The 14,857-nt window shown below is 45.1% G+C and overlaps 2 protein-coding genes across 2 annotated transcripts in view; one reads left to right on the plus strand and one right to left on the minus strand.

The window, feature by feature from the left end:
- syn2b (synapsin IIb) overlaps positions 1-14,857 on the plus strand; it is a 36,662-nt gene that overhangs the window by 13,390 nt on the left and 8,415 nt on the right. The window contains exons 2-5 of the mRNA XM_067245608.1: positions 2,429-2,486; positions 4,770-4,861; positions 6,301-6,457; positions 7,024-7,113. Of these exons, the coding sequence (XP_067101709.1) occupies positions 2,429-2,486; positions 4,770-4,861; positions 6,301-6,457; positions 7,024-7,113 (397 nt within the window). The remainder of the gene's footprint in view (positions 1-2,428; positions 2,487-4,769; positions 4,862-6,300; positions 6,458-7,023; positions 7,114-14,857) is intronic.
- Positions 7,267-14,313, minus strand: LOC136942122 (metalloproteinase inhibitor 4-like). Its single transcript, XM_067234912.1, has 5 exons — positions 13,862-14,313; positions 9,462-9,559; positions 9,124-9,238; positions 8,848-8,972; positions 7,267-8,584 (listed from the first exon to the last, which is right to left on the minus strand). Exons 1-5 carry the CDS (start codon positions 13,995-13,997, stop codon positions 8,387-8,389), a joined length of 672 nt encoding a protein of 223 aa, XP_067091013.1. The 5' UTR covers positions 13,998-14,313; the 3' UTR covers positions 7,267-8,386.

Here is a 14,857-nt window from a genome sequence, read left to right on the forward strand (position 1 = left end):
GCTCATGGCCTCTTTCACAAATGTTCTCTATGAATCCTCCGGGGTAGAGAGGGGCTGAGAGGATAGCCCGACTCACGGGCTGCTAGTAGCCTGAATGCATGAATAAAACATCTGCCCTAACTGTGACCCATGAATGCATCACATGGACACTGTATAAAGGAAAGGTAAAGGACACGTAGGAAGGTGTGCTGTCGCCCGACTTAACCCTAACAATACCTCAACCTATGGCCCTCTTTGAGTGATCCCAGCCCCGACCATTGCTTAACCGGACACAAAACCCACTTTTAATCTCTTAAGACCAAACCTGACCCAACCTAATACCAATGACTTCTGGTCATTTCAGTTAGTATTCAGAGATAGGTACCTCTGCACACCCCCATCCCAAAGCTCTATTACTTTAAAACGGTAGTCACATCACAGATCGTTTGAGTCAGCACCCTGTCCACAACTTTGCAGTTTCTGCGGTGGAGTTGAGCATGCATTATGTAGGCCAAAAGTAGAACCTCCCATAACTGCAAGGAGCCCTCTCTGGTTAAAAATGCACACTTGTTCTGGTCCTCTACTTTGGCTATAAGCCGTGTCTCTCTAGATTGCATCAGGGAATTGAATAATACGAAGATGGGAGGAAAGGCCGATGTAGAATTCATATCCTACAAATCATACCATTCTGACCTCCAGCTAGAATGTGATGAGCCTTTTTACAAACCCTCATTAGACCAATAGCGCTGAAAATATGACTACACTTTATTAGAACATGACACCACATTGGGATAAGCATTTTTAATGCAGCTCAGTCGCTTATGTCACACATTCCTATTTGTGTTCAGTTTAGGATTCAGCCGTGTAACAGGGATTTCAAATGACATTCAGTGCGGAAGCACCCTCACATGCATTCCAATAGCTCCCGTCATCCCTTTAGCGTTTTCCACTAATTTGTCACACATAACGTGATTAAGGCGGTATATTATTTCCCCAAAAACTTGTAAACCAAACATTTTGGAATGATGTACCCTTAAATGATGCCATCAAATGAAAGGCAGTTAGTCTCCTTTCATCTTCTGCACAACATGCCAGTGACTGTACATCTGAATGCTTTTGTGACACTGTGAGCACAGCCACCTGGGTGGCTGACAGCTCAAGGTTACATACTCCAAAGACACGCTCGGCTCTCCTCTCATTATCCCCTCCTCTTTGTGTGGCTGCGCCTGAACGTCCTAAAATAAGAGAGGCATTCTCTGCCTCCTTTCGAGTCTGTCCTGTACTCTCAGTTCCCGCTCTGTCTTCTCCTTTTCTCCCATTGATTGAGAAGAGCTTAATTTGTACAAGAGTCCGTGGGCTGCTGCAGACTTCCGGACTCCACCAATCAATAAACCAATGGTTGGGTCAGAGCATCTGCAGAACATAATAGACTCACCTGTGCCAACATTGTTGATGGTTTGTATAGACTTTCAAATCTGACTTTTCAATTTGAGGAGTCTCAGACATGCTCTGCGGTCTCAGTTTTGGATTTTGTGTTTGTGTGAGTCAATACATGGTTCATGTAAGGTGGCCGAACACATTCTCTTACTGGTATTGTGCCACCAAATGTTGGAATTATCTTTCCCTGCAACACACAGGATGTCAGATACAACAGGTATTATATTCAGAATTCATCTCTGAATTCTGAAATTGGTCAAACCGACAGCTCTTTCCACGTGTGTCTATTTTTAGCTGAAGATGAACGTTTAGTCCCATCTATGATAATAAACATGCCTTGATCATAGTATTATAAAGACGATTTCAACACCACCATAATACGCTGTTCCCTCACCTCCACCTGTCACAATAGCAACGTTATGTGAACCGTTTAGGATTCTGTTTTCACTCTGTACACACACTCCCTTCTGCTACCGGATCAGAAAGATGTGCAGTCCAACTCAGCAGGGCCGTATAGTCCCATTAAAGCAGACTAGATGTTTTTCAGCACTGAAGGCTACTGAGAAAAAAAACCTTTACGTGAGAGGAGGAGTTAGAACACGTCACAAGAGAAGCTTCCAGGCGTCCATTTTCTTTTCAAAAAAGAGTGGATTTTTATTCCCAGAAGATGGCAGCATTGCAGAGCCTCTGCTTAGTGGAGGCTCCAGACATTTCTACAAGAACCTTAAGAAGGCTTTCTGTCCAAACAAGTAAACAAGGGTCATGTTTTTGTTTTGGTCAAGTTCATTAGAACTACCAACAGATCAGACATGACTCATGGAACATTCCTTCACAAAGCTGTCTTATATTTGCTTCACTGCAATAGTAAAATAGGATTTGGATGTGGTTGTGCTGTAGCATCAGTGCAGCTTAGCTGAGTGACACGTGAATCCAGGCCAAAACAGTCAAAAGGTCTACCCACATTTTCAAGATGGTGATATGTCTGACCCCATGTTTCTGTCTTCTGTTGCAGGGCTAAATTGTTCCGGGGAAAGAAAGTACAGGGGGACTATGACATCAAAGTGGAACAGGTAAAACACACACTTTTCTCATCCATCCCAGAAGCCTTCAAGCACCACTGACGGCACTTTCATGCTGATCTGTTTATGCCCCTTCTAGCTACAGGAATTCTCCCAGGAGTTGATTGTGAGGCACAAAGTTAAAATAATTGGTAACACTTTAGAATAATGGTCCGTTGTTAACAAGTAGCTATGCAGGAAGTAATAGGTAATGCTACATTAACACCGAACTTGTCTAAAAAGTGAACAATTTGTTTTTTTTACTCTTAACATGGTCATAGCATTTCAGAGGCTAGTGCCTCAAATGGGTTCTTTGTGGAAACCAGTTTATGAATATTATATCCCCCAAAAGACGAAGTGTGTCTCTTGTCTATAATGTCCTTGCCTCTCAAATCTTTCAGATATCTTGAACTCTGATAGGTTCAGTCTCTAAACGTTCTTTATATGGATTTTGAATGGGCGAATGTCCTCCACAGCTCTGCTCTCTGCTACGAGTGGAGGCAGATGAGCGATGTATGACCTGCTCACATGTACAGTGACGTCACATGTTCAGCTGGGGCGCATCGTGCAGCAGCAATCTGCAGAATCCAAGCGGAACCTCGGAAAGGTTCCGCTTGGATTCCGCAGTTCTCCGCAGCCCTCTGACCTCTGGAGCCACTCAGACCCCTGCAGCCTCACGTCTGGCTTTCGTTACTGTTTGGCTCCACCGCGGTCTCCTCACACACACACACACACAAACACCCCCACACACACACAGACACACATGCAAACACACACAAGCTCTCTCTCTCCCTTGATTTCCACAGACACTCTTTGTAAACACGCCGTGCACCCACATTTGCAAACTTGCACCTCTTACTAACTTTTGCCCAGCTCTCGCTGATGACAGGAAGCCAGAAGTTACACAGTCATTCATGTGCTGAGACCACAACACGTTTACGCAGTGACATCACTGGCATGATTGTATGCATACATTTCAGAAAAAACATTGACAAATCAAACAACATGTGAACGTGTGCTCAGAGGGACAGCTGTTGCTTTACAGTAAATAAATGATCTCTACCCACAGAATAATGTCAACAAACTCTACACTCACTCCAGTCTTAATTAAAACATTTTATTCCCCTCCACACGTCTTGGAGAAAACATCTGAGTCACTCCAGTGACAGCGGAGTACGCCTGTACGGTAACTGGTAGGCGGGTTTGTCTGGGCCTTCGATAAAAAAAAAAGTTGAGTTAGCGCGTCAGTCTCTACTTGAAAACCGCAGCTAGTTAAATGACTAATGGTTAAGAAGAGACACTTAATTTCATTTCACTCGTAAAGAGAACAGGCCAGTGATATTGCATCTCACGGTCTACTGAAAGACAAGAGTGTGTGGGTTTGTGGTGAATCATCCAACCTCAGAGATATATTCTTCACTGGAACTTATCACTGTCACCAGACTGTGATAACGGATAACCTAGTCAAGAATCAACAGAAAATTCTCTATATTAAAGTTTTGGCTTGTTAGACATTTACTGTAATGCACATGAATATGGTGGAAGATGTAGTAATGATAGGTATCATTATACCTGCATATTAAGAGGTCACAGGTTCAAATGTACATCTATTTTGATATTTCTTTTAATTATTATTATTGCGAAGACATCTTAGATAATACCCAATTGCTCTTAAAGTACCAAGTCAATGAAGGGAATAGTTAAGACAAGTTCAAGACAAAATCTACGTATTTATTACACATATGTGAGGTGCAGGTGTCTGTTACACTCAACTTGAGTATCACAGAAGACTGGACAATGACTACAGGAAATCAAGTATATCAAGTATATGGTATCACAATGTGGGAGGATACAAAATGATTAGCATAGCCTTCGCAGGCACAGAAAACGTACACTGCATGCTAGATAGCTTTTTTTTAGGTCTTTAGATAAGGCTCCTAGAAATGGCCTTACAAAGAACTAACTTATGGCTATGCAGGCATAAGAAAACAGCATAATGACAGTTGATCAATGATACAAGAAACATAATTAATATATATGTTAATATTAATATGTTAATGTTAAATAATATTTTCTCTCCTGGACATAACCAAGGGTTATGTGTTCATGGACTTAATATAGCAAGGTATAGATCAAACATTGTTTATGATATTGAGAAAATTTCAAACAGTATAAAAGTAATAAAGGAATCATTATATTTAATTATTGTTAACTGATCAGTGGTTTAAGGATAGACCTCTTCAATTGTGATACATGAAAACTGAATCATGTTAATCACCAATGTTTCTGTTCCAGGCTGAGTTCTCAGAGATCAACCTGGTTTCCCAGGCCAACGGGACCTGCAACGTGGACATCCAGGTGACCAGGAGTGGAAGCAGAGTGGTGAGGTAAGAGCTTGATTTGGTGCTTCTGTCAGAACAGAATAGGGTCTGTCGGCTGCTTTAGACCAACTTAATAAGGTAGATGACACGACACAGGAGACGGACAAAGCTCACATGCGGCCGCAGTGAGTGACAGTTGATTTGGAAAATGCGAGAATGCTCTCAACACAGTATCATGACTAGACTGCTTGACCATGACTTGCATGGATGGCAGTCATGGTTGTTTACAGATCTTAATCAACGGAAAAGTACAGAAGCCCAACTGTTTCGCCACCGCAAACCACAGCGGTACCCACGGCCTGACTGGAAACGTCTGGGATTAGGCAAGAGAGAGAGAGAGTTACAGCAAAGTTTCGCAGACACCAGGAAATGAGCCGCCCTCTTGAGCTTGATCACTGGCTATGCCCTATAATTATAATGTATTCGGGGCTCGTACAGCCAGGGGTGAACAGCATGGCTCCTTATGTTTGGAGATGTGTACAAGGTGACGAGGTGATTCATGTGTGAGTATCTGTGGGGTGGAGTTTCCCCTCACCCGTTGGGACACAAAGCATGCCTGAAGCTGCTGGTAGACCAGCGGCTGACTGGTCTGTCTTCTGACTGGATTCTTCAATGACTTCTTCGAATTCCTTCATGCAGACTTGGGTACTTGGTGTGGTGCCAGTATGGTGATCAAATTCTAGTCCCAAAGCATTGTGAACAAACATTTTGAAGTCCTTATTAGCATGATACGGTACAAATGTAAATCATCTACAAATGTTGTATATAACATATACAAATGAATGAAATTGAATGATTAATATGCTTGTGATGCATGTGTGTGTAGATGTCTGACAGTAAAAGGGATGGAACCCTCGCTATAAGCTTGATAGGAAACTTTATGATAACCATTCATTATGAGCCCGGTTTAAACATTTATAGATGCATTAACGAATGGTTTGTGACATTCCTGTTGAGGTTCAGTGTTCAGTGATTCAAATGAGGATGAGTGGGTAGGATGCATGCACATGATTCCCCTGGGCGTGTGAACACAAACACCACCAGTAGGCCTCTCTCCCTGCTCCTCAGAAGAAGTCATTGGTATGCTGTGTGCAGGATGACTTGGTGTTGATTAAACGGTGCCAGTGTTTACACACATACCCCCACACACACACGCGCACACACAACCACCTACACACACACACAAACACACAAACTCACATGAATAAAGACAGACACACATGCACAGACCACATACACAGTAAGACAAAAGGAAAACCAACAGGGGCCGTTTCATATCACCATCACTCTTTCACTGACATGGGACCCCCCCCCACACACACACACACACACCTCCCAGACACACAAGCCCACCACTGCTCAACACTGCTCGACAAAATGTCATCCTTCTTGCTGTCCAATTTACATGGGCAGCCAGTCAGTCTATCCTGCTCCTCTCTCCACAGGTCGTTCAAGCCGGACTTTGTTCTGGTACGACAGCATGCCTTCAGTATGGCCCAGAACGAGGACTTCCGCAACATGATCATCGGCCTGCAGTACGCTGGCATCCCCAGCGTCAACTCACTGGAGTCCATCTACAACCTCTGCGATAAACCCTGGGCGGTGAGAGACACCCCGTCATACAGTACACTCACAGGCCGAGCCAACGTCAGAACCGCTCATTTTCCGTATGGGCTCAGTGTTTGTGTTGGTGGAGTGTGTTAGCTTGAGGGAAGGCTCGGGCCTAGGGCACAGCTGGGATCAAAAGGGATCAGACTAGACTTCAGTATGGTTTTTTGACACTGCGCTTTTGATATCACGTGGTTTTTGCTGCACTGTACTGTGTAATTTGAATGTTGGGATTCCATTTTTGCACTGTAGTTGAGATTTGAGCTTCACCGTGCCTGGTGGCTGAGCTGTGGTTACTTTGTACTGTCTCTGGTAAATGCAAACCGGTCCTTGACTCGGACCACCCAGATACTGTTAGATCTATGCACTTCTGATCCTTGTACTTTGATATTTTTGCGACGATTTGGATAAAAGCGTTGCAAAAAAAATTACGAAACGTCATTGCGGACAATCATCAACCTGTAACATTACTATTGGAAGGTTCATTTTCATTGATGGCATCCCCTCTGCCCGTCATTGTTCTGTTTCTGACTCGTGTGTTGGCTTGGTGGCTCTCCAAGTTTGCCCAGCTGATCAGCACCCAGAAGAAGCTCGGCCCTGACAAGTTTCCCCTCATCGACCAGACCTTCTACCCAAACTACAAGGACATGGTAAGACCTGGGTGTCTGCTCCGCATCACATACTTACTGGAACAAACACGTTATTCCATCACTTCATGGTCACCAGAAAGCCTTCCTAGAAAGGATTGTTTTATCTTTCAAGAGGAGGAGGAAGGAAGAACTACAATAGGAATTTCGAATTGAATTGAGCATACTTTTTATATACAATATTTTTTTTGGTACAATGGAATAGAAAACGATATATTGACAGAAAAAGACACATAAATACTTTTTTTAACATCGTTTTTGTATACAAAACAATTAGCTAAAGAGTGTGCACAAAGACAGCTTCTACGTGTTCTTGGGTTAGAGCAATGTATTAGCTTTTTGGCACAGGAAATGGAACGGCACAATTCACAACAGCACAGGGGAATTAAACACAAGGACAATCTTGTCTAACTTAGCTGTTAAAATGTATTAATAACCATAGAAATATATACACTCTCTTACAGTGAATAGGTTTGGGGGGAAATTGCAAGCCATCTACATATATCACACAACATCTAATTGTCAAACTGTTTGGATTGGAACACGTTTTATTTAATAATGTCATGGGGACATACAGGATGGTGAATACTCTTGCTACAGACAACAGGAAGACTGAGACAATCTCAAGCTATATTGACCTTGATCTTTGTCGTCTCAACATCCTGCCTGTTTCTTAACTCATACATTCATCGTAGCGAGACTGGCATCAAGGCCTAAATATGTAACAGACTTTACTCCTAACATCTGAAAAACTGGAGGTGTGCTTTACTTTGTTTGTCAGGCAGTATAGGACTGATGGGACAGTCCAGTAAGTGGACACTACATGCAAAGTAAGCAAAATAAACCACACTTGAAGTGTTTGAAATATATAAAACGCAATTTTTAGCCCACCTTCAGAAGCCCTTAGAGTAAGGAAGAAAATAGGCAGTGGTACTGCAGACTAGGTTTCCCACAGTGAAGAAAAACAACTCGCACTTGAGTTCTGAAAAAATGGACAAAGGAAGAGGGAAGGTGTCAGAGCTATAAAACTGTCCAAAGAAACACATCAGAGTCCAGGGTCCCTCTGACCATTTCCCCTCTGCCTGGGGGGGGTGGGGGGGCTGGGGGGGTGGGGGGGCTGGGGGGGGGGGGGGGGGTGTTGGTGGGGGCGGGGCTGAGGTGACGAAAACCAGGAGGGTGGGATGGGGTGTTGTTGTCACGGTCGGAGGTGCCGGGTGGTGAAGGGAGGGGGGGGGGGGGGGGGGGGGGGACACACATCACATCCGGCCCCGCCCCCTCAGGGATCAGACATGTCCAGGAAGTCCTTCTCAGGAGGCGGGCCGCCCCGGTACCAGCTGCAGGAGCCGTCGCTCCGCTTGATGCAGGCGTACTGCCGGGCCTGCTCCCCGTTCAGACTGTTGTCCAGCAGCCAGTCGGTCCACAGACACTCATTGTCGCCCGTGGTGGAGCAGGGCACCGTGTAGCAGGTGTTGATCTGGGGGACAGTGAGGACAGTTAGAGTCTGGCCGGAAACCTAGCGTTACATAGCGCAACGTCGACTGGAAGATAACACATCTGATGGTCAATTCAGATGTGGTTTGAGCTTATTCAAATCTCCTTTAGTCTTAAATATATAGACACACTGTGTCAAAGTTAAGTTTTTTACCTGACCTATATGGAACTAGGACATGACGTCTTAGGTCTGAGACACTCCAGCTTATTCTACAGGTCTTATGTTTGAGTCCCAACACCACTTACTCTGCATTCACAGCCCATCTGGTATCTGTAGTTGAGATTCTTCTTCTGCGACATGGAGAGGTTGTCCCAGGGCTCCACCAGGTCACACAGGCCAATAGAAATCCTCCCATCGCTCCACATGCTTCCTGTATGCCATCACACACACGCATTTCACGTCGCCACCACGTCAAGACTCTAACTTGGCGAGATAGTACACTTTTGAAACATTGTTCAGCCGAGGTGCCCATTGAAGAACCATCCAGATAGGTCCCCATGTCGTTGAATCCCATGACGTACCTGACAGCAGGTACTGAACTTTGTTGTTGGAATCCAGCTTGACGCCACAGAGGGAGGAGAAGACAGGTGTGTACACGTACTGGATGTCTTTGGCCTTGTCGAAACCCTTAAACATCTGCAGCAGTTCAAAGGTGGGAGGAATCACATGAGAACGTCAGTGTCCGTCTCCTGGATCGAATGGTCCTCGTCAACAGCATGTGACACGTTTAAGTTGGTTTCACTGGGATCCCCCCTTTTGTTTGGTGACATATGATAATAATGTGTAGAAATGTGTCCTCTGTGTGCGATGTATGTCGTGATGATTCAGCCTGGGTGATGCATTGGCTTGGGGTGCTCACCTTGATCATCTTGATCTCATATTGAATCATCTTCAGATAGGGAGAGGAGCTGTTGCTAGGAGACACAATCTTCTCCCCGGATATCTTTGCTCGGATCACTAAGAATGAGATGTTGGTTTGGATAGACATGTCAGATATCAGCAAATTGCCAGACACATTCCATCCCCTCGGAACATCAACATCACATCACACAAGCGCAGCAGGGAATATGAGCTGCTTTGTTGTAACCTGTTTAACATTTCATGAAATCCCTTTTCACGAGACAAATGGCCCCAAGAATATCTGGTGTCTTCCATGTTGGATGGTGCAATGGATAATTTTACCCCTTTAAGAATATTTGTTTTAATTGGGTTTCACATCATTCTCCCGCCCCCCCTCCTTCTCTCTTTATCTTTTTTCTCTCTCACACTCTCTCTCTCTCTCACTCTCTGTCTCGCTCATTCTCACGCACAGACACACACATATACACACCTCTACACATTCACACACATATACACACAGACACACACCTCTACACACTCACACAGAGACACACACAAGGCCCAAAATCCACAAACTGAATCTGGCAGGCTTAGCCATCCAGAGTGTTTAATATGCATAAGCTGTCTCTGGTCATATAAACACTGTTAGCTCTGTTTCTGGGGTGATATTAATCTGCACTGCATGTTTCAATGAGCCCAGTGTCGTGTGATTAGGGCCGTGCTTCTACAGAGAGGGCCGCCTTAGCCATCCTCCTCAGTCACCCGCCCTGATCCAGCCCTCGTCGAGAAGACGAACCGAAACCCTCCCAGAATTACAAGTAGCTGGCTGCATGCAGCCTCACACAGAATAACACCAAAGTAACCTTCCTGCTGAAGGATCCCGATTTTCCTAGCAAGTTTTCCAAGGTGCTGAATTCTCAGAGAGCAGAACATGAAGATGCAATTCCACTGCATGGTTGTAGTACAAGACAGTTAAACCACGTCAAATTGAAGTTGAATTCAGTTTTGTATGGATTTTTAAATAAAGGTAGACACTTCAAAGGTTGTTTGATGTTAAATAGCTGCTTGCCTATAAGGAATTAGCCTATGATTGCAAACACATTACTGTCATTCCTTTTCTCATTGTTCCCTATAAGAGAGTGGAATGCTGAGGCAGCTGTGTGAGTACTGTGGTGTGTTCCTGACTAGTACCCCCCCCCACCCCTAGCCCCCCCAGCCCCCCCCCCCCCACCACCACCACCACCCCCCCACCCAGACACAGCTAAACAAACCATCCCCATTGTTATCCACCCACCACATAACAATCTGGAAAGAGTCTTGTTTTTCACTCAGGTGTTGACCCAACTGCAGCTTTGCAAAAGTGCTGGTTGAACAAAGAGGATGAACCACAATTCCATAGACGAATCCCTGTTCAATTAGGAGAATCCATTCCATTGGTCTGTTTATATTTCGGCGAAACAATACCGGGCTCACACGACCAGACTGTTAGTCTTTCAGTCTAAGTCCTCTCGTCACACTGTTGGGATTACATCAACAGTGTTTGGGAGAACGTCGAAATCTAAATCCAGCAAGGTCACTCTCCAATCACTCTGGTTCCTGTTCCAACCCTGCAACGATCCTCTGGCTTTATTCATGCTGTGTAAACCATGGCCTCACCAAGGACATTACAGGATTTTTCCCTCAGTTACGCCAGGACAGATGACAGAAGAGGCCATGAAACCGAAATAACAAGGATTGTTTTACAGCACAATTAATTCGAAATGCGTTGACTAAAATAGCTTTGTTTCTACAGCCAGAGGTAGTTTCCACTTCGCACTGATGTGGTGTGTTGCCGTTCTCCCTGCCTGGCTTGGTGTTTGGCAGAGTGTCGGGGGGATAAAGTGCACTGCTGTAGGATAAGGCTCCTGGCACATTATATAAACACTGTAAAGTGAGGCTTCTGCTCTCAGCCCTTTCACTAATCCCTGCTGAGGCCAACCCAGCCTCTCCCGGCTTGAGAGCATTTGGATCTGACCTACCCTCGAGTGTCTATACCACCGCTGCCAACAAGACCTCTCTTGGCCCGGGACTGTATTCAGAATAAGTTTGTGGGCCTGTTTTAGGGCATTTGAAGGCACAGTGGAGTAAAGGTGTGTGGAAGAAACGTTTCTGTATGAGTCAGGGAAGGCAAGACAGTGATAATGACATTAGGCCGTTTTCAGCTCGAAAAAAAAACATTTAGTCTAGACACTTACTGACGTACTAGTAGTTACTGATCACACACCTGTAAAGCATGTTATTTAGAGTTGATTTATCTCTGCTCCTCACATCAATAGTTTGGTCTCACTAATCTCCTCTTGACCAGGATCAAATGTTGTAAACAGTATCATGATCCATCAAATTCCTTTTTTAACTTCTATTGTGCGCCCATACAACCTGCCTCTGCCTACAGAATGGCTAGACTCAACCAGTGTCCATGGCTAGTCTCGACCAGTTAGCAAAATGACAAACTCAAAATGTTTGCCTTGGGGGGGGGGGGGGGAATTACAGATAAATGAATTGCAGATTGTGGACTGCATCCCCTGTATCCCTCACAAAGTCCTGTCAGTAGCTTTAATGTAATAATTTAGTATGCCAACAGCCCTCAGGCGTCTATAGAGATGATAATCAGCCTGTGATGTAAGCGTTGTATGTTTACTGTTGGCGCTGTCTGGCCTCCTGCCAGAAACTCTAGGCCATGTTCCAGACCTAATGGTTGGACCCTTGTCTCTGTAGCGTTGTCCCAATAAGTGGAGCTCAATCCAGATAGTTCGGATACCTTCAGAGGAGGTTTCTGCGCACTTGGAATCAGAAGGTCAAACAGGCTACAAAGAGTTAACCACACGAGAAACATCCCTAAAGATGTGAAGTCTGAAGTCCGAATCCAGGACGTAATTTATTGCACTGATCAAGATCTTCTTTGATATTGTGTGTGTATTGTACAGTGCTATTATGATTTGTATCGTTTTTTACTGCAGCACTACCAACTGCTCCTCTGGGGACAAATAAAGGTCTACTTCACTTTATGATAAGATGGATTAGATATCTGAGCTCTTGGCACACTTTTTGAAAGCCTGTCAGAATGCAGTCAACATACTCTACAAGTCATCTGAATTCGAATAGTTTCTTTATCCAGACTGCATCTCCCCTCCCCTCTCCTCTCCTCTCCTCTGCAGGAGACAGGCCTCTGACACTAACATAGAGCTCAACTCTCCACACCAGACTCCAGCCCGCTCTGAGCTGCACCTCAGGACAGCCAGTCACATAGGAGTGTTGGTTTTGGCTAGCACACAGAGAAAGAGAGGGGGGGAGACAGTGAGAGATGGAGAGAGAGATGGAGAGAGAGAGATGGAGAGAGAGAGAGAGAGAGAGAGAGAGAGAGAGAGAGAGAGAGAGAGAGAGAGAGAGAGAGAGAGAGAGGAGAGAGAGAGAGAGAGAGAGAGAGAGAGAGAGAGAGAGAGAGAGAGAGAGAGAGAGAGAGAGAGAGGGGGGGGGGGGGGGGGGGAGACAGTGAGAGATGGAGAGAGAGAGAGAGAGAGAGAGAGAGAGAGAGAGAGAGAGAGAGAGAGAGAGAGAGAGAGAGAGAGAGAGAGAGAGAGAGAGAGAGAGAGGGGGGGGGAGACAGTGAGAGATGGAGAGAGAGATGGAGAGAGAGAGATGGAGAAAAGGCAGAGGTGGAGCAGAAAGAGAGAGAACAGCTCACAGGAAAGTTTGTCGTTGTTTTACAGTTATGTTTGATGCTAAGATCCTTAAAATATATACTGAGTGCATTTGGGAAAGAGTGCACTTACGCATTATAGAATTATCCAAGAATGGGAAGTTGAGCATGTCCTTTCCAATAACTATACTTTAAGCTCAGTCCATTGAACAGATTTACTGAGAAAACCCATTGCATGAATATATACTTATGTTCTTAGTACTATTAATCTCAGAATTACAGACAAACACACTCTACTGTATGTAATCATCATTTAGATTTACAATATGTAGTAGCATAACAATTGTCATCACACATTAGTATTATCACACACGTGCGAAAGATCACAAACAAACTCTTATATAACTCCCTCTCCAAAACATGGTATTTATATTGTGTTGGCCCCCAGTAGTACAGGTCCCAGACTACCATGAACCTAAACCCAAGGTGCATTCATATGACTGAAATTGAAATCCCCCCCACTCTACCCCCCATACCCAGTCTTGCATAGGATCACCTGCTATATCTGGGACACCATCAAACCCACAATGCAATATTCACAGTACATCTTTTCTCGTGTGCAGAACTCACAGAGCTGCATAGTAAATAAAGATGGACCCTAAAGGTGTGGGTGAATGTTGTGAGCGCGGCAGGTGAATGCAGCGTGTCGTGTGTCGTGTGTGGTGGACCAGAGGCGGACGTACCTATCTCAGCGCTGCAGAAGTGCTGCTGTGGGTGGGCAGGGTTGCAGCTGCATCCCTCCGCCAGGTCCCTCAGCCTCATGGTCAGGAGCAGGGCCACCAGCCTCAGGGCCACACATCCAGGCAGGGGGGCGCCCATTTCGACGGCTCCGCGCTGCTGCTCTCTCTCTCTCTCTGTCTGTCGCTGCTTCTTCAGATTAGTGGCCGGCGCACCACAGCTGGCTGTGTCCCGCAGCGGGGCAAGTGGAGCAGAGCGGAGGGGCTGAGATGGAAATCTTGTGGCAATGTGTTACCTACTTTCACGGGTCCTGTCGGCTACGATGCTCTCAGAGTGTCTTGCTGTTTCTTTCGCTCTCTCTCTCTCTCTCTCTCCCTCTCTCTCGCTCTGTCTCTCTTTCTTTTACCTCTAGCTCCCTTTTTCCTTTTCTTTTTGATCAAACACAGGGTGTGCTCTCTCTCAGTTCACTCTCTTTCTCCCTGAATGCTGGCAGGCTGAGGAACAGGGAACCTCTTATACAGAACATCTTTGGCTGTTTTAAGCACCGCCTTCTTTTTTTTTTCCTTTCAAGGACCCGCCCCTTTCCCCTCCAACCCCAGTCCCCCAGCTCTGTGGCGGCTCTGTCACAATCACTGCAAGTGTCTACATGCTTCACGTGGGATGTACAATGCTTGCACAATCAGTGTCCACTGTCGACTATTCGGAATAAAAATAATTGTATTTCAGTGAAAAAACTTTATGAGGGACTCCCCTTATTTTGATTGCACCTACTTCTCTTGAATTGACAGTGTGTTTCAAATGTGTTTTTTTTATAGAGATGTTCTCGGTTCATTCGGTTTAATTCTGCCGCTATCTATCTGCAGTATCTATGTTAATACAAAGCGTTTTTAATATTCTTAATATTGTAAAAGAAACTCAGCGTGAGTAACTCCTCACTGTGCGCAGCATTTGGTTTGGCTGCTGTTTCACAAGTTGGGTCTCAACACATTGAATTAAACACA

The sequence above is a fragment of the Osmerus mordax genome, chromosome 1 (genome assembly GCF_038355195.1).
Source record: "Osmerus mordax isolate fOsmMor3 chromosome 1, fOsmMor3.pri, whole genome shotgun sequence".
Classification (NCBI taxonomy): domain Eukaryota; kingdom Metazoa; phylum Chordata; class Actinopteri; order Osmeriformes; family Osmeridae; genus Osmerus; species Osmerus mordax.